We start from the raw sequence: 17,085 nt of genomic DNA on the forward strand, positions 1-17,085 counted from the left end.
ACATTTGAAAACCAATGGGAAACCCCAGTGTCAACTCTGTTCTGGCAGGATGCAACTATGAGAACAGATATACTATAGTGACATAGGCACACCTATGTTTATAGCAGCACAAGGCTCACTAGCTAAATTAAGGAACCAGCCTAGGTGTCTGAAATGGATGAATGGATAAAGAAAAAGTGGTGGAGCTTTATTCAGTCACAAAGAAGAATGAAATTATGTCATTTGCAAGAAATGAATGGATTATGTTAAACAAAATAAGTCAAACTCAGAAAGGGTCAAATATTTTCTCTCATATATGGAAGATAGGGAGGAAAAAAGGGAAAAAAGATTGTGAATGGGAAATCTCGTGAAAATGTAAGGGAGACCAGTAAAGAAAGGGAATGAGGGGGAAGGGGAGGGAAAGTTGAATCACTGGGGAATGAAATTAACCAAATTATATTGTTTTTTATTGTTGCTTGTGTGACTGTGTAACAAAAGATTCCCACTATGTGAATAATTATGATGCACTAATTTAAAAAAGGAAGAGATAGACTGAACATATCGTTAGTGGTGAACACTTAGCTACTACCAGGTGAATGTGAATTATGACTCATCTCCAGGGAAACTTCACTTATCTGGTAACTTCAGTTATCCAGAAAGAAAGTATGAAACAAAGCAGAAAGAAATCCAGGACAAATATCTATCTACATGTGCACGTGTGTGTGTGTGTGTGTGTGTGTGTGTGTGTGTGTGTGTTTGTATGTGTGTGAATTCTTTCATATTTGAGACCCTAGATTTTATTTCCTCTTACTACAACAGCATTAGGATTCACTCTGTGTGGCACTAGTGCTGTGTGTCTGCACTTAACTGAGGACTTAGACATTGCCTCCTCTAACCCTCCCTACTGCCAGATTTCTTCTGATGAAACCGGGGACTGGAGAGGATTGAGATACCAGCCTGTAGGCATCCACCTTCCAGTGTTAGAGCTTGTGTCATCTCCAGGTCAGTCTACCTGAAGGTGCCAGCTCTTAGCTACTGTGCTCCAAGAGGCTACAGAGACTGGTTACAGCACAATGGAAGGAAGGAGGGGCCCTGGGGGCAGTTGTTTAAGAGGAGATGGTCCACAGCCTCATATCAAAGAAAGAGCCAGAAAATTATTAAAAAATAGATGCAATAACCATTAGGCTCAGAAATTATATGAGGATCAGGCCATTTGGGGTAGTAGGACTCGTGTGAACCTCCGAAAACTTCACAGTGTGAGGGCCCATCAGACTAGTTAGGCTGATCATGATGATGCTATAGAGCTTAAGAAGGCAAGGAGGTGTGTAATATATTTTAGGGACAAAAAAGAAACATCCAGCAAGGAGGTTGCAAAAGCAAAGGTTTAGAATTTAAATTTAGTTGTGTGGAAAATTTGGATATGAAGAACAGCTCATTAATAACAGTGAGAAGTCACAGTGAAAACAGCAATGCGATGGATGAGCAAGGGAGGAAAGGGACAAGATTGGAAAAATGAGGTGACACTGGGTCTTCCATGTCTACAGGAAGGAGGAGGGAAAGGATGTTCCTAAGTCCCACTAACCAAGCTTTCCTCTTTCCTAGTGTGCATGCAACCAGGGAGGGTCTTCCAGGGGAAGGGTGCCTTGTCCTCTTTGTGGACTGCCTCACCTTAATTCTCTCAGGTTAGAAGACAGCAGACATTTCAATGTTCTAAAGTTTTCTGTAGAGTGAAGGTATAAACATTAAACATTCAATCTTGGAGGCATAATCCACTCTTAAACATATCCACTTGACATGTTTTTAATTAAAATATGGACCTCACAGTCTGTGCCATCTAAGTTTTAGATGCAGAAAGATTGCCAGTTCATTTCCATATTGGACCAAGTAAAACAGAAAGAGGAGAGAAAGCTATGGTACAAAAGTACAACCTAATTTATTCTAGCACAAAGGGTTTTTGTGTTCTCTATGGATGTTATCAATTAATAATTTATGCCATGTCTCATTCCAAAAATGGATTTGAAGCAGGAACCTGTGTTCTGGTGTCTCTGGGACCCAGTGTGGTTATTGTGGATCAAGGAGAGTGGCTATGTTTCAGGTAGTTTCTTGAATACGTCTTGAAGAGGCTCTGACTAGCCATCTCCAGACCCCATCCCACCCAAACACACCAGACGCATCATGCTCTTTGATCACGGAGGTCCCCCTTGAATTCACTGGGGTTTCTGAGCCACAACCTGAATATTGTACCTTACTTCCTCCCTCTTTCTGGAAAAGGGGTGCACTGGGATTCTTGGCAGAGTAGCAATTCTGTGATGTCATGGAAGGGTAGTGGCAAGAAAATGGGGACAGGACGTAAGGTTGGCTCTCTGAATGGAACATTTCTCATTTCTGTGAAATGAGGAGTCCTGGGGAATTCAGGAGAGGAACTTTCAGTGGAGGGAAAGGCTGTTCAGTGGCTCCCCTCCAGAGACTGTTATTGCTTCTGGAATGTGTAGCCTGGCTTGGAACATAGCCCAGAGGGCCTGAGAGCCCCTCATTTCCCCTCAAGTAATGGCCTTGACTTGAAAGTGTCCTGGAAATCATGGCTTTTGGATTTTTCCTCTTACCTGGATTCAGTGACCTAGAAGCAGGCTTTTTTTGTTTTGGTCTGAGACTTCGTCGTATTTGCTTGTGTAAAGCAGTCATTTTCAAAATTGATGTCATCTTAAGCCCTGGGACTCTTGCAACAATGTTGATCGTCAGCAGAAGCTGGGTGTAATAAGGCAGGGACTCTCCATCTCAGAGCTGTGCACTTCTGGGGCCAGTAGTTTGTCATGGGCTGTCCTGTCTGTGGCAGGGTGTTTAGCAGCATCTGTGGCCTCTACCCACCAGATACTAGTGTTACTTTCTCCCCTCAGTTGTGGCAACCAAGTATGTCTCCAGACATAGCCAAACGTCTCGCCGAAGGCAAAATTTCCCTCCCGTGAGGATCACTGTGTGAAGACCTTAAAGTAGGGGCTATTGATTTAAAGAAGGGGAGGGATATTGGTGTGCCACTTTGACTCTCCACCCCTTCTCTCCCTGTCCTTGGTTGAAACAGGGACATCCAGATGGAGAACTGGACTACAGGTCTGTGTGTCCACCACTGCCCTGCACTCTGCCACGTTGCCATCATTGTTCTGAGCTCTTCTGCCTTCTCGCCTGCACAGCAGGAGTGGGTTTGTGAGAGGCCTTTGCAGGGAGGAGCTGGTCCAGCCTGTGGTCCTGGAACAGAGCAATCAGTTGTGGCCCTGCACAGGGTTCAAGCACTTGACCTTCCTTTCAAAATGTTTAGTGATTGATTGTTTTTCAAATGACAAAACAAATGCTCTGTGGAAACAACTGGAACAACCCAGAATAACACAGAAAAGGAGGAGCCATATGTAATCATACTAGACAGAGAATCCACTCTTTACCATTAGTGAGAGCAAACCATCTGGGCACACCTGTAATCCCAGTGACTCCAGAGGCTGAGGTAGAAGGCAGGAGGATCTGAAGTTCAAGGTCAGTTTGTGCAATTTAGCAAGACCCTATCTTAAAGCTAAAAATAAAAATGGCTGGGAACGTGGCTTAGTGGTAGAGTGCTCCTGGGTTCAATCCCCAGTGCCCCCCCCCTCCAAAAATAAACCAAACAAACCAAACCTTCCCTCCTCCTCTTCATTTATTTATTACATTTTGTAGAGCCACTTAAACTTGTGGCCTCCCTATTAGCACAAGCCAGCCAGCAGAGTTACCATAACTGACCCCTCTGGTCTGGTACCAAGCAGTGAGTCATAGGAAAACTTGGCAGGCGCCTGCCGATGTCATATGAAATGGCAGGGCTGCATCGTCACCATCCCTTATCCATCTTGGAACCTGCTCTGAGGTGGCCATCGGCATGTTCCTGGACCCTGTTTATAAATTTCTGCATGAACAGTTTTCCTGGAGGTCATGAATGACAGGTTCCCCTCCACCCTTCTGCCACATGGGGTTTTTATCAATGATTTCTGAGAAATGACAACTTCCAGCAGAAGCATGATGCCATTTTTAGCTTGAAAACTAAGAAAAGATGGTTCAGCCTCTGTGTGAGACAAGAGGAAACAGTCACCATGGCTGGTGCTCCCTGAGGACTTATGTGTGCCCCGCGAGGGTTCCTCAACATGCTCCTTCAGTCCTCATGTCATTCTCATGAGGCAGGTATTTCACTGGCTCTATCAGATAGAGGACAAAAGTGAGGTACAGACGGGGGAAGTAACCTGGGTAGGGTCTTGCAGGCAGAGTCATCACGGCGCTGGGCTGGACTGCGCGCCCTGGCAGCTTGACCCTAGGCAAGGGAGGGTGACCATTTTCTACTAAGGGCCAAAGTAAATGTTTTAGGTTTTGTGAACCATACTGTCTCTGCCACAACCATTCAACTCTGTCGCAACTTGAGAGCAGCCATAGATAGTGAGTGTGAACATGGAACTTTGAATTTCACCTAATTTTCACAGGTTACGAAATATGATTCTTTTGATTTTTACAAGAAATATAAAAAGCTTAACTCAGCTCCAGGCCTGTATGAAAGCAGACAGTGGACTGGATTTGGCCCCTGGACTATGGTTTGCCAATCACTTTTCTAGAGCCCTGGTTTTTAATCACGCTGTTGTTCTGTGACTGTGAAACAAAATGCCACTTTCCTGATTCAGGAAAACTCAGATGTTATCAGAAGAAACAGGAGCCATCATTTTATTTACCAGAGGACTCTTTGCATTGAGTTCATTCATTTCCCCTCCATATCTCAGTGTGTGTAAGTTGGGGAAGGATCAATTTGCGGGCATGGGGATGTGAGGGCACAATGAAAAAAGTTTTAGAATGCCATAATGATTGACGGCTCAACCATCATAAAAACACATTTATGGAATGCTAATGTGGACAGAGGAAAATAGTTTCATTTCTTTAAACAACTTGATTGACAGCCTCTTGTTCGCAGCAGATCCTTGCAGGAAACTGGGTTCCTGTGAATGAATGGTACTCTGTACAAACATGGGGATCTAATTAGTAACTGACGTGCCCATGGCCCAGGCAATATGTTGGGGGGACTTGGTGGCACAGGTAGTTCTACCTCCCCTCCCCTGGCCTTCCTGTTCATCTGAAATGTTGCCAAGGTCCCTTGCCTTGGTGGGGCCAGACCAAGCAAACTGCCCTGGAGTCACAAGGCTTCTAGGGAGAAGACTTTGAAGTTGGAATCCAATACCATCCTGGCCACCTGGTCCATGTCCCCAGCAGATGCCAGTGTCTCTGGCTGGTCAGCAGGGGCTCTGGGAGAATGTGGTACAAAACAGGCTCTCGGCATCCCTTGTCACTGTGTGGTTCTGAAATGCTTCCAGAGGCCCTGGCAGTCACAGCCTCGCTGCTTTCTTGGCTCTGATTAGACTTAGTGGCAGATGGCAGAGCCATGGGTGTGGTGGGACCAGAGAGGAGACGTCTGGGGAAGGTGGCTGTCACTTTTCTGGCCAGAGTGTGCCTTGGGTAGCTCTGTCCCAGGGTGAGCTGTCAACTCTCTGTACTCTTCTCTGAGATGGCACCTCTCGGGCACTGACCAGAGGGTCCAATTCTGGAGGGGAAGATGGGCAGTGGAAGGCTTTTTCCTGAGATCTTTTGATTCTCTGGGGGATAGCAGGAGTGTATGGATGATCGCCTTTCACACAGCTTTAGAACCAGAAAAACCCTTGGTAATCAATAAGGTAACGATGGTTTTCAACCTGGGGACCCCCAAAATTGCAAATGAGGGGTGTTTGTCTCTAGCATTTTGTCAATATTAGGAAACCAGAACTCACACCCATACTTTTGACCAGCCCTTTCATGTTAATAAAGCTTTCCAAGTTTCTTGGCTTTGGGCTGGAATTCAGACACTGGATGAATTAGCACTGGCTTGTGTCTGTTGTTGAAAAGCTCTGCTTAACAGCGATTTATATCTCTGATTAATAATCTGAGAAGATGAATTAATTACTACTTAATAAATGTAGTGTGCTTGCTAGATACAAACCTCCTTAAACATGAGGTCTCTTGGGAGAAAGCTCTAGAAAGAGATCTTCTTGATGAAAGGGGGAAGAAACTGCTGATCTGGTGCAATCCTTTCCTGTTACAAATGAAAAAATGAGAGACCCAGAAAGCTTAGAGCACCTGCTCAAAGCCACTGGGACTTAAGTCTCAGAGATAAGGCTCCAGTGTGACTTCTAGACTACCTGATTCACACTCTATAAATACCATAGGGCTGCCCTGGTCCTTAGGGTGCTTCCTCCTCTCTGGAGTCAGCTCTGCCACATCAAATCATTGGTTTTCTTGAGCTCCAGGTTGGATTGGGCTGTGGTTGCTGTCAGTGTCTGCTCCCTGGTCAATGCCTGAGCCAGGGGTGTATTTGGCTGAGATTTTCTACCCAGAAGCTCTGCCCATAGGCCAGCCACACCCTCCTTTTTATAATCCATGTTATTTGTATTGTCTCTATGGGCAGTAACTAAGAAAAAAAATTGCTTCCCTTAGGAAAGTCTAAATAGGAAAAAAGAAGTAAAGAAGACAGGGAAACTGAGTCAGGAAGGACAAGCAGAGAGATTGGGTTTCTTCAAAAAGCAAATTCTTTTTGGAGCTGAGAGGGAGACACTAAATGCTACATCTGTGGGCTAGGCACTTTGAACCTGAGTGCACTTCATTGTCACAATGAATTCCACCATGCCGAGGAAGAAACTGAGGCTCAGAGATATTGGTGACTTGGCAGAAGGCCCAGCTTGCATTTGGCCTATCCAGGTTTCCAACCCAAGTCTGGCTGTAAAGCCAGCACCATTGCTGTTGCTCCAGGCTGACCTGACCCTTGCCTCTGCTTCCTTGCAGACACATAGAGAACTGGCGCAGCCTGCACACGCTCAACGCTGTGGACATGGAGCTCTACACCGGACTCCAAAAGCTGTGAGTATGCAGGGCACGGGCAGGGGCTCTTGCTGTGGAAGGGATGGAGTGTCATCTGTTTGATTTTGCAAGGGTAACAGCCAAGGCAGTCCTGTGATCTGCTTTCCCATTGTAGGTTTTCTTTTAGGAGGGTTGGCACCATCCACTTAGGGGGTATCAGGGGTCATTCTCCTCATTCCCTCACCTTTCACCTTAGCCCAGAGAGCCTAGAGATTGTGTGGCCACACCCCGAAGTTAGGGTTTCAAAGCAGACCTTGCACTCAGACCTGCTGAGCTAGCATTCTTTCCTCAATCTTGAAAAATTCCCAACCAAGTTAGATTTCCCATACACCTCCTCCAGGGGACTTCAGAACTAGTGGCTGTTGGGGACTCAGGGTAGAGACAGCAAGAAAGCACAGGGAGGGTTGTAGCCCTATTGTTACTGAATTGACAGGAGCTCCCGATCTTGCCCACTGACCAGGATGGGTAGAAGGCAGTTGCCAGCTCTGCCTGCTCACATCCCAAGTCCTAAACCAGGTTCCCTAAGGGTGTGAACCCAAACCCCTCTCACTGAGACCTCCAGTTGAGCCACCCAGGGATGACTGGTGATGAAGAGATGCAGAAAACCCTGAGGAGTCTTAAATCCTGCAAACCCCAGTCCCTGGAGCTCTGCTGACCTTCTTTTCCTTTCTTCCCAGGACCATCAAGAATTCAGGACTCCGGAGCATCCAGCCCAGGGCCTTTGCCAAGAACCCCCACTTGCGCTATATGTGAGTAGAGGTGGGCTGCAGGGAGCGGGTGGGAGTGCACACATGGAGATAGTTCTGGGCAGCAAAACTGGAGACCTGAGATCTTGATCTGGTTTTGCCACTGAATGCCCTTGGGTGACTCCCTTAACTTGTTGGAACTTCCAGTTTTGTCTCTTAAAGTGGATTTATTAATGACTAAGGTTCCTACCAGAAGTAGAAGTCCAAGACTTCTCCAGAGGGAGGATCTCCTGTCTTCCAAGTTTGTATACTTTTCATGATGAAATTAGATACTACACTTACAAGACCATATTAGTTCTACAATTTTATGTGTGTGTATGTGTGTGTGTATGTATTGGAGTTGGCATTGGGAGTTGGAGGAAGAGGGAAAGCAAGACCAGGCAGTGTTGTGTCTAAATAAATTATAGGTTCAATTGAAAAGAGCTCAGAGAAGTGGAGACACCTGTGTAAGTTCACATGACTTTGTTCGGGACAAGATGGAGGTTACCCATCTCTGGGTGGGGTTCCTGTCTGTCTGTGCCTCCCTCACCCTGTCTCTCCCTTCTCTACTATGTCTGATTGGTGAAATGGATTCCTTAAGGACTGGCTCTGGCTTAGAATCTAGTTGGAGTAGAATCACCAGAGCTGGATGCCTCCTCTCCAAGCCTAATCCTGAACTGATAGATCTCAGGATTCAGTGGAAGGTTGCCATTCCTGGAAACAAGGTGACTGATCAGGAAACCCCACTAACCCACCGCATCCATGAGGGATGATTGTTATCTGGGTCAGCTCTCCCTCAAGGACAGTGATCAGCTTGGACATCCAATGGACATGTTCCCAAAGAGCAGAGATTCTGCAGGAACCAGGTGGGGTGGGTCTAATGCATTTGAGGAAGAAAATAGAGAAGAGACTTTCCTTTGGCCTCTGGAGAGTTTTACTGATAGTCAGCATTGGATAATGGAAAGGCAGCATGACTGGCTAGTAATCTCTTATGAAGAGTCAGTGCTTCCAGGGAAGTTGGGAAAGGGAGGGCAGGGTAGGTGGTGAAAGGGAAAAGGATCCTAGGGAATTATGGTGGGGGAGTGCTTTCTCTTCTGGGGGATCCTGGCCTTACCTGCAGGCCTCTGTGTATTTTCCCAAGCAGGTAGTGAGTGCTTACTTTGCTTATCAGTTAAGGCCATCTCTGCTGTGTGATGAACTTTCTTTCCTTTCTCTAAAATAGAAAACTCTATGACCATTGCTTAGGGCCAGATTGTATTAGCTACAGAGGACTAAACCTCCCTTTCAATTGTCTAATTTACCTCCTACCCTCTTGCCCTGGTTGAGTCTCTGTGGCGAGAGTCACCTGATGTGTTTTCTTTGCAGCTGTAGAAATAGCTGAGACCAGAGGAGGGCCTTGGACCAGATGTTCCAGGTGTTTATTTTATTGGGGATTTGAGTTTCATTGTAAAACATCCCAAGGGGAGGAGTTTTTGACATCTGAGAAGTCTTTCTTTTCATAGTAACTCATACGGAGGTCACAAAGCCACTTGCCCATTGCAGACCAGGTGGGGACAGTGGAGGCTGGGGACCACATGTCCCCTCTGAAGGGTCAACCAGTAAACATTTCCAGCTGGCTGCTGCCATGAGGAGGTGGGGCCCAGTGTTCCAGACCTTGCTGTTTTGTTAAGATGAACTGGTGATCCAGTGAAAGTGCTAAATTTTTAAATGCTGGCAACTGAAACGAAACCCATCCAACTCCATGGGCCCCACAAAGCTAATCCTTGAACAAAATATCACACACAGAGTGCTATTTTGTAGCATAGGGTCATATTTAGGGGGGGTTTGCTATCAGTAAGGGAGAATCTTTGTCCCCCTCATATCCCAGAGCCTTCTAGGGCATGGTGTTACCTGAAGCTCTCAGGGTTTCAGAGCCCTTCATGTTCCTATGGGCCACCAAAGTGGGAGCAGGGGTGCATCTTAGGCAATGGGTGTCTCAGTGGTGGGTTGTACCAGAATGTGTCTTTGGCTTACCCTTGGGATCCCTGGAAGAGGGCTGTGTGACCTGACATCCCTTTTGGGATAGTTTGAGCTCTGTTGGATGGTGGAAAGTGATAAAGGCTGGCAGAGCTTGTAAGATTTGCAAGGTTTTGGGGGCTGGGGGATCTGGTTGGAGCAGGTCCTGAAGATACCACTGAACCTGCCTTTGACCTTGAGCCCTATTTTTCCTGGACACATTGACCACTCTTGTTAAAGTGCTTGCTATTGGGGGATCATTGAGAGGCGCAGGTCACTGTATTCCACCCCCATTTGGATCTGGCTGTGCTCTGGGGGGCCGTCAGTATGCTCAGCTTGGTGGGAGAAGGTTAGCACCCAGTCAAGGGACTCTGATAACACTACTGGGATTCCAGAGAAGCCTGAGGGTCACAGACAGAAGAGTCAATAGGAAAATCTGGCTCCATCCACGGGTTTTATTTATTAACTTTTCCCATTTATGAAGACACACCCCAAATCCCGACTGAGTGAATTTCCCGGCAGCTTTGGGACATTTTCTCCTGGCAAATGGGCCAGGTTTCACTGCTCTCTCACAACATCTTCTATTTCTGTCTCCTAAATGCATTTACAAGTCTTCAGGCCCCAGCTGAGCAATCACAAGATGATCACTTACTCCAACACTAATTGCCAAGCCCTGGCTTGGCGGCTTTTTCTTTTCTTCCCTTTTCTTTTTAGGGTGATGGCTGAGAAGTCTTTTCTTCTCCCCTCTGTACAGAATAAGACTCAGGAAGTGATATCACTGCTGTCTGTACCCATGTCAAGTTATCTAAGTGTTCTGATTATGTCAGTTCTCCCTCACCCCTAAGCCACTCCTAATATTATTGTAATTCTGCACCACACAAGAAAATGAGCCATGGATGTTTGCTACAAAGAAGGTTGAGATTAGGACCTAATTAGGACCTTGGGGCTTATTCCAAGGCTTATGAGGGATGACCACCTCTTCTTGGCTACTTCAGTTTTCTCAATCTTTTGTTGAATGTGGAAAATGAAATATTGATTAATACACATCCAGGAAAATCCTTTCTGAGAGACTGGAAGATTCTTGACCCTCATAGAATTTTCCCAAATGGTCACTGGGGTAACTATTTGCTAATAGTTTTTGCATAATGAAATAATATTTATTCCAGGCGTGGATGTGATAGTGATCAGATGATACGAGCTTCATATAGCTCTTAGCCCTGCCTGGCAAATAGTTGAGTTCAGAAATGACAGTTGTTAGTAATGAGAGCAATTATTACTGTTATTGGTGGTGGTGATAATAGGACCAAAGAGGAGGGATAAGGTGACCTGATGGCTCTCCTGACCATTTCTTAATCCTGAATTTCTGTCCCACAATGAAATCCATCTCTCTCTGACTGGAATATTCACATCTTCAATCTGTGGTGTCTTTCTTTTTTTTGCATATGAATGAATAAACCTTGATAAATTTCTCTGTTCTCTTCATTTAGTTCCCCTTGCCCTGGACCCTGAAACTTACAGTGCCCACTAGATAGACCCTCTGGTGGGCACTGTAAGTTTCAGAAAGAACCTAAGCCATGGCTGTGGGTGAACTAACAACTATCTTCATTTCAATTTGATTGAAGATCACACCCACCAATGCTGTTGAACTTGGAATTTTCACCAAGTCCTCTGAACTCCACTTCTGTAGCTTGTTCCTCTCTCCCTTTCTGAGGTTTTGTCTTCTGTGGCATGGCTTACACGAGACCAGCTCTCCACTGTCTGGAGTCCTCAGAGGTAGATTAGTGTAGATGCGGTCTGTGAGCTGCGTATGGGTGGTGGCACTTTTGTCTTAGAGCACCCCCTGATTTTCAAAGTGCTTCATAGTTCTCTCACTGAATTCTTATGATCACCCTGGGGGCAGCCTTATTTTACAGCCAGGAGACAGGTCCAGGAAGGTCTCACTTCTAAGTAGCAGAAGCAGGACTAGGTGCTTTTGTTCTCCTTCCAGGAATCTTTCCACTGTGCCTAGGGGCCAAAAGGGACAATTTTTTTTTTTTTTTTACAGAAGGAACTACAAAACTAAACCCTAAGATGTTTAGAAAATTAAATAAAAACACTAGTCTCCAAAGAGACAAGGGCAAGACTAACATTGAGAACTTACTACATGCCAAGGTTGTGCGTGTTTCTTACTCCTCACAATAAGAATAAGTGTGGGCTCTTCTGTCCCCATTTTGAAGATGAGAACATTGAGTCTCAGAAGTGAAGTCATGCTGAGCTCTCTTAAGGTCACACAGTAAAGTAGAGGAGCAGTTAGGATGTGGACTCTGGTCCTCTGGGCTCTGAAGTCCAGGTACATTTTTACATCCCATAGTGCTTTTTTCTCTCTGGTTTTTACAGCAAGAACTTCTTATGGGAGGGGTGGAGGTTTTTAAATTTTTATTAGAGAGTTGCTGTTTCTTCTGGGGATTTTCACCATCCACCCTCAAAGAGCTCTGTTGAGAAAGCTCTGTTTAGTTTCTTTCTCTATTCAGGTCAAATCCTATAACAACAGTTACATTACAAACTGAGTATCTTTATTATGAAGGATTTCTTAGCATTAGCCTATGGCCTACTTATTTCCAAGAATATTTAATGTGAGATTCCAGAAAGCCAAAAGAATTTATTTAATCCCTTAGAGTTGGTTGTGGTAGACTGTCTCTTGAGTTCAATTTCTTGCTCTTTTCAAAAAGCTCTGGGTGACACACTGAGCTATTCCTCACTCTGTTGTAAGCAGACATGCACTTGATCTACTGGGAGAGCTGGCTCCCTGCTCCAGATATGGGGCAGGAACAGGCGGGGAGGTGGGGAATGTCCTGATTTGGGTATGGTTATGTCAACTTTGCTAGTTCACAAGGAGAGAAAGTCAGCAATGCTTGGTGGATAGGAGAAGTGGAAGTAGCTGGAGTCACTATGCTTTTAGGACACTGTGTAAACAATTATTTCTCTTGAAACTATGGGGATGAAAACATGGTTGGATTGATTGGTTATGTATTATAGATCACTCAACATCTTTTCCCTTTGAAATAACCCCTGATTCCAGATTCCAAGATGATGTGTAGATATAATACCAGTAAACTTTTACTTCTCTGCTTGCCCCTTACCTCTGCACTGAGACTTTTTTTTCAAGTCCCAAAGGATTGGTGACCAGCATACTTATACCATTGCTGCTCCTGTACTACTGTCCTTCCTCCTCTGCTCTGCATAGAGGACTTGACCATGGAATGCTCTAAAATGGATGTTAAGGAACATGGGCTTTGAACATAGAAAGTTCAGGAATCAAATCCTAGATTTCTACATCCTGCTGTTGGTCTTAGGCAAGCTACTAAACTTCTGTGAACTTTGAAGGGATTGTAAGAGATCCTTTTCCGATTGTTCTGAGCTTTAAATAAAACAATGCTTGGAAAAGCTTAACACAATGCATTGCAAAAGAGGCCACACTTCTCCCCTGCTCATTGGTCTCCAATTTCGTAGAATCATAGATAGTTAAAGCTGGAAGGAGTCCCAAAACCAAACTCCCAAATTTATTTTCCTATTTCTGTTCTCATCCCTTCTCTTTTGATGCCTCTTTGGCTAAGGACATGTCAAGTTTAACTTGCCTGAGATGTGATTCTTGATTCCATACCACCTCCTCACTCCAAGCCTGATCTCCCTCAGTGGGTCTTAATTCCATAACTGGTCCCAGCCACTAGGTTACTCAGGCTCAAACCTTGGGAGTCATTCTTGACTCTTTTTTTCCTTTTGCCGCCCTCCTCACCTTCCACCATTCACTTCATAACGTCCAGGTATTTTGCATCCCTGCCTCTCTCCCCTCCATATCCACCATCTTGGTCCAAGCCACCACCCTGTCTTCTGGCACTATGACAGCAGCCTCCTAATTCCAGTTTTCTTGCCTCTGCTTTTGTCCACAGCATCTCACTCTTAGCACAGTCATCAGAGTGATATTTTAAACACATAAATCCGATCGTGCCACTCTGCTGAGCAAAGCCCTTCAATTACTTTCTGCTTTACTTGCAAGAGAAGCTAAACCCCTCACCACTGCCACAGGATTCAAATTGATATGGTTTCTATCTCCTTCTTTAATTTCCTTGTACTTTTCCCTGCCCTCCCTACTGTAGCCTTGAGCTCTTCACTTCCTTGAACGTGCCACGCTCATTCCCCTTTGGAGCTTTTGTACCTGGTGATCCATCTGATCCTGACAAATCCCCCACCCTGGATCTCTGCATGGCCCCTTCTCACCATTCATTCAAATCTTCCTTTCTTATCTGACTACCCAAACTTAGTGGCCTTTTTTTTCGCCTTACAAACCTATCCCTCTTTATTACAACATGTGGCTTTGTTGTTTCTTTGTCCTTATTACTAATGACTGTCCCAAAAATATCTCATTCAGTTATTTGTTTAATAGCTTATACACTGTCTCCCCTGTTAGAATGTAAACTTCCATGGAACAGGAAGGGACTTTGTGCTCTTTACTAGTGTACACCAAGCAGCCAGAACAATGCCTGGCACATGCCAGGTACTGGTAGCTATTTGTTGAATGTTTTGGTGATGCTGGTTTGACCTGATCATTCAGTGGATGAGAAGATGTCTTGAGTGTAGAAGCATTCTGACTGAGATCCCCATGGGTAAGGCAGTGCCAGGGCTAGGACCTAGGTTTTGGTACCCTCAGTGTGGAATTCTTCCCATCATGTTGACTTTCCTAGGGTTTTATCTAATCAGAGCTCCTCAGACTTCTATGAATGGCAGAAACTATTGAAGTTCTGTTTAAAAGAAAAGATACATAGGCAAATATCATATACAAAGTTCTGGTATTACAAGAATGTGCAAATATGAATAGTGCAGAATCATAGCACCTAGCACCTTCCAGAAGTGTGATGTGAAATGTACAAGAAAAGCAAGTCACCTCTGAGCTTTCTTCTCAGATAGCTCTCCCTGCTTAGTTTCCATCAAACCTGGTGCTTGAGCTATTGCCTATAACTCAACCTCATCACTGAGTTGCTTATTTTGGTGAGAAATTAAGTGCATGTGTTCTCTAAACACACTGAATTTCAATTCTGGCTCTATCATCTGTAGATCTTGGACAAGTTACTTAGCCTGTGTGCATATGTGCACCTTAATCTCCTCATTTGGAAAATGGAGATACTGTGCTTGTTAGCCAGATTAAATACATTAGGGTACATGAAGTATTGGGAAGAATGTCTGGCCCATGTATGAACCCAGTGTAAGTTAGGGTGAATAAGTTATTATTCTTCCTTAGGTGGCAGTGTGGCAGTCTCTCTCTTGGTATGCAACTGAATAAATACATAGAGAAATATGAAATAGGAGATTTTCATGCCCCCCCCCTACAAAGTTCTGCCCACTGCAGAGGGTTTATCGACATCCTCAAAGTTTACCATCTCTGGGTCCTTGATAAAGCCAGGATTGTAGCTTTTAATTTTTCAGATCTTTTGAGAGTATGATTAAAGCTATACATTTTATCCTCATAAAAAGCAACCCCTCCCACACACATACACATGCCAATTTTTCATGAATTTTCAGGGGATTATAGACTTCCTTTAAACACTGGATTAAGAACACTTTTCAGATATCCCAGAGAGAAGTGTTGGCATGACTGGGATGCATAATCTAACCATTTAAAAATATTATTCCAGATATGACAAATGGCATTTATGTTATGCCATATTCTCATAGGCATAAAAGGATGTCTTCATAATTTATAATCTCTGCTATGGTGAAGATAAGATGGGAATGTACTAGGAATGGGATTTCTCTTTGGGATGTTGAAAACATTCTGAAATTGATCAAGGTGATAGTTTGCACAACTCTATGAATATCTTAAGAATCTTTGAATTATACACTTTACATGGGTGAGTTCAGTGTGTGCATGTGTGTGTGTGCACGTGTGTGTCATCTCCCTTCTTAGCAGAAGTGGCAGCCTGCATGGGGCCCACCGTGTCTCTTTTCCCTCTGCCATGGGACAGAGGCTGTTCATGTTCCAGATGGAGGCTGCTCCATCAGTCTGAATCTTGCTGGGAAGATAATGGGAACAAAGTCACAACTGACCTTCTATGCACATGTTGTGTGAGAGAAATGAACTTTTGTTGTGACTTAAACAAAAGAAGACAAAGTTAAACCAGAAATGACAGTGACTGTGTCCTGTGTGTAAAGTGGATGTTACTGGAGGTGCACTTACCAAACACTGGTGTCTTAATTCTCACCCCACTCCTTCCTCTTCCACTACAGAAGGAGTTTCAGAACACAAATGAGAGGCACCCTATGGCAGAGATAGCTTTGAGCTTCTTATTTAATTGCATCAACATGTAAATGGTAAACAAGTGGTGGTTCTTTATGAGTGGTTGTGGGTTATTTGTGATGTGGCTTCATCTCTGACATGCTGCACAAAGGGTTAATGTTCTCCAGGATCTTCTAATACAAGAAGTGGAGGGGACACTGGAAGACTTTGGGGCTGTGGTTCGGAGGAGATTGGCTGGAGTGGCTGGCAGACTTGTAGAGGAGATAAGGGTTGAGCTGGGCCTTGCAGGAGGTGTGGGTTTGGATTGTAGACAATCTGCTTAGGGCACAGTGGCTGCTGCTCACCATGGGTGTGTACAGCAGTTTTCTACTTGTACTTCCTCCTGCAGCTGTCTAGACACATGTTCATGGTTCCAAGGCCATGGTTTCAAGGTAACTTGAAAAGAATTGCCAAGGGAAAGTGTGTAGAATGGAGCCATTTGCCAGTGGAACAGGATTTTCACAGATCTAATGATTTAATTAGGACTAATTGAATTAGGACTTGAATTAGGACTAATTGCAGTAGTGTGTGTCTGAAGAGAGAAGAGAGGAAAATGCTGGACTTTGGGTCCACATGAGCATGGGGAGTGGCTCCTGTGGATGGCTGTCAGTTGCAAGAGGTACTGTTTGGCTGCAGCTTTGCTGGGTGATCACACCTTGTACCTGGGCTCTTTCTCTGCATTTTGCTGTGACTTTGGATAAGCTGCTTAACCCACTTAGTCTGTCACATCTCTAACATGAAGCAGTGTTATAAATGGTCCTGTCTTGACCTCATAGCATTTTGGGAAATTTTTCCTGGAAGAAAGGTTGATATTGGGACACAGCTGGGACCACTGAAGGGTAGGGTCAGAGGAAAGCTGTTGTCAATTTATTTTGGCCCTACCCACCCATCCTACCTCCCTGAAGGAACAGGCATTCCAAAGCAGTGAGACCCAGGAACATAACATCAGTGAAGGAATTTCTCAATGCCAGGCATCCGTCAAGACACTTTATATGTCATTTTATGCTCATAATAGCATACAATGGAAATGATCATTGTCTCCATTTTACACACTTTACACATGGGGAATTTGAGGGACAAAGAGATGAAGTGATTTGCCTGAATCCATATTGAGTCCATTGTTAAAGGTGACAGAACCAGAATTAG

General features: G+C 44.6%; 1 protein-coding gene across 8 annotated transcripts in view; it reads left to right on the forward strand.

Moving 5' to 3' along the window:
• Positions 1 to 17,085, forward strand: part of Ntrk3 (neurotrophic receptor tyrosine kinase 3) — a 395,823-nt gene that overhangs the window by 73,562 nt on the left and 305,176 nt on the right. For all 8 annotated transcript variants that reach the window (XM_047538450.1, XM_047538456.1, XM_047538451.1 and 5 more), the window contains 2 exons: positions 6,838 to 6,912; positions 7,590 to 7,661. In XM_047538450.1, coding sequence (XP_047394406.1) covers positions 6,838 to 6,912; positions 7,590 to 7,661 — 147 coding nt within the window. The remainder of the gene's footprint in view (positions 1 to 6,837; positions 6,913 to 7,589; positions 7,662 to 17,085) is intronic.

The sequence above is a fragment of the Sciurus carolinensis genome, chromosome 2 (genome assembly GCF_902686445.1).
Source record: "Sciurus carolinensis chromosome 2, mSciCar1.2, whole genome shotgun sequence".
Classification (NCBI taxonomy): Eukaryota; Metazoa; Chordata; class Mammalia; order Rodentia; family Sciuridae; genus Sciurus; species Sciurus carolinensis.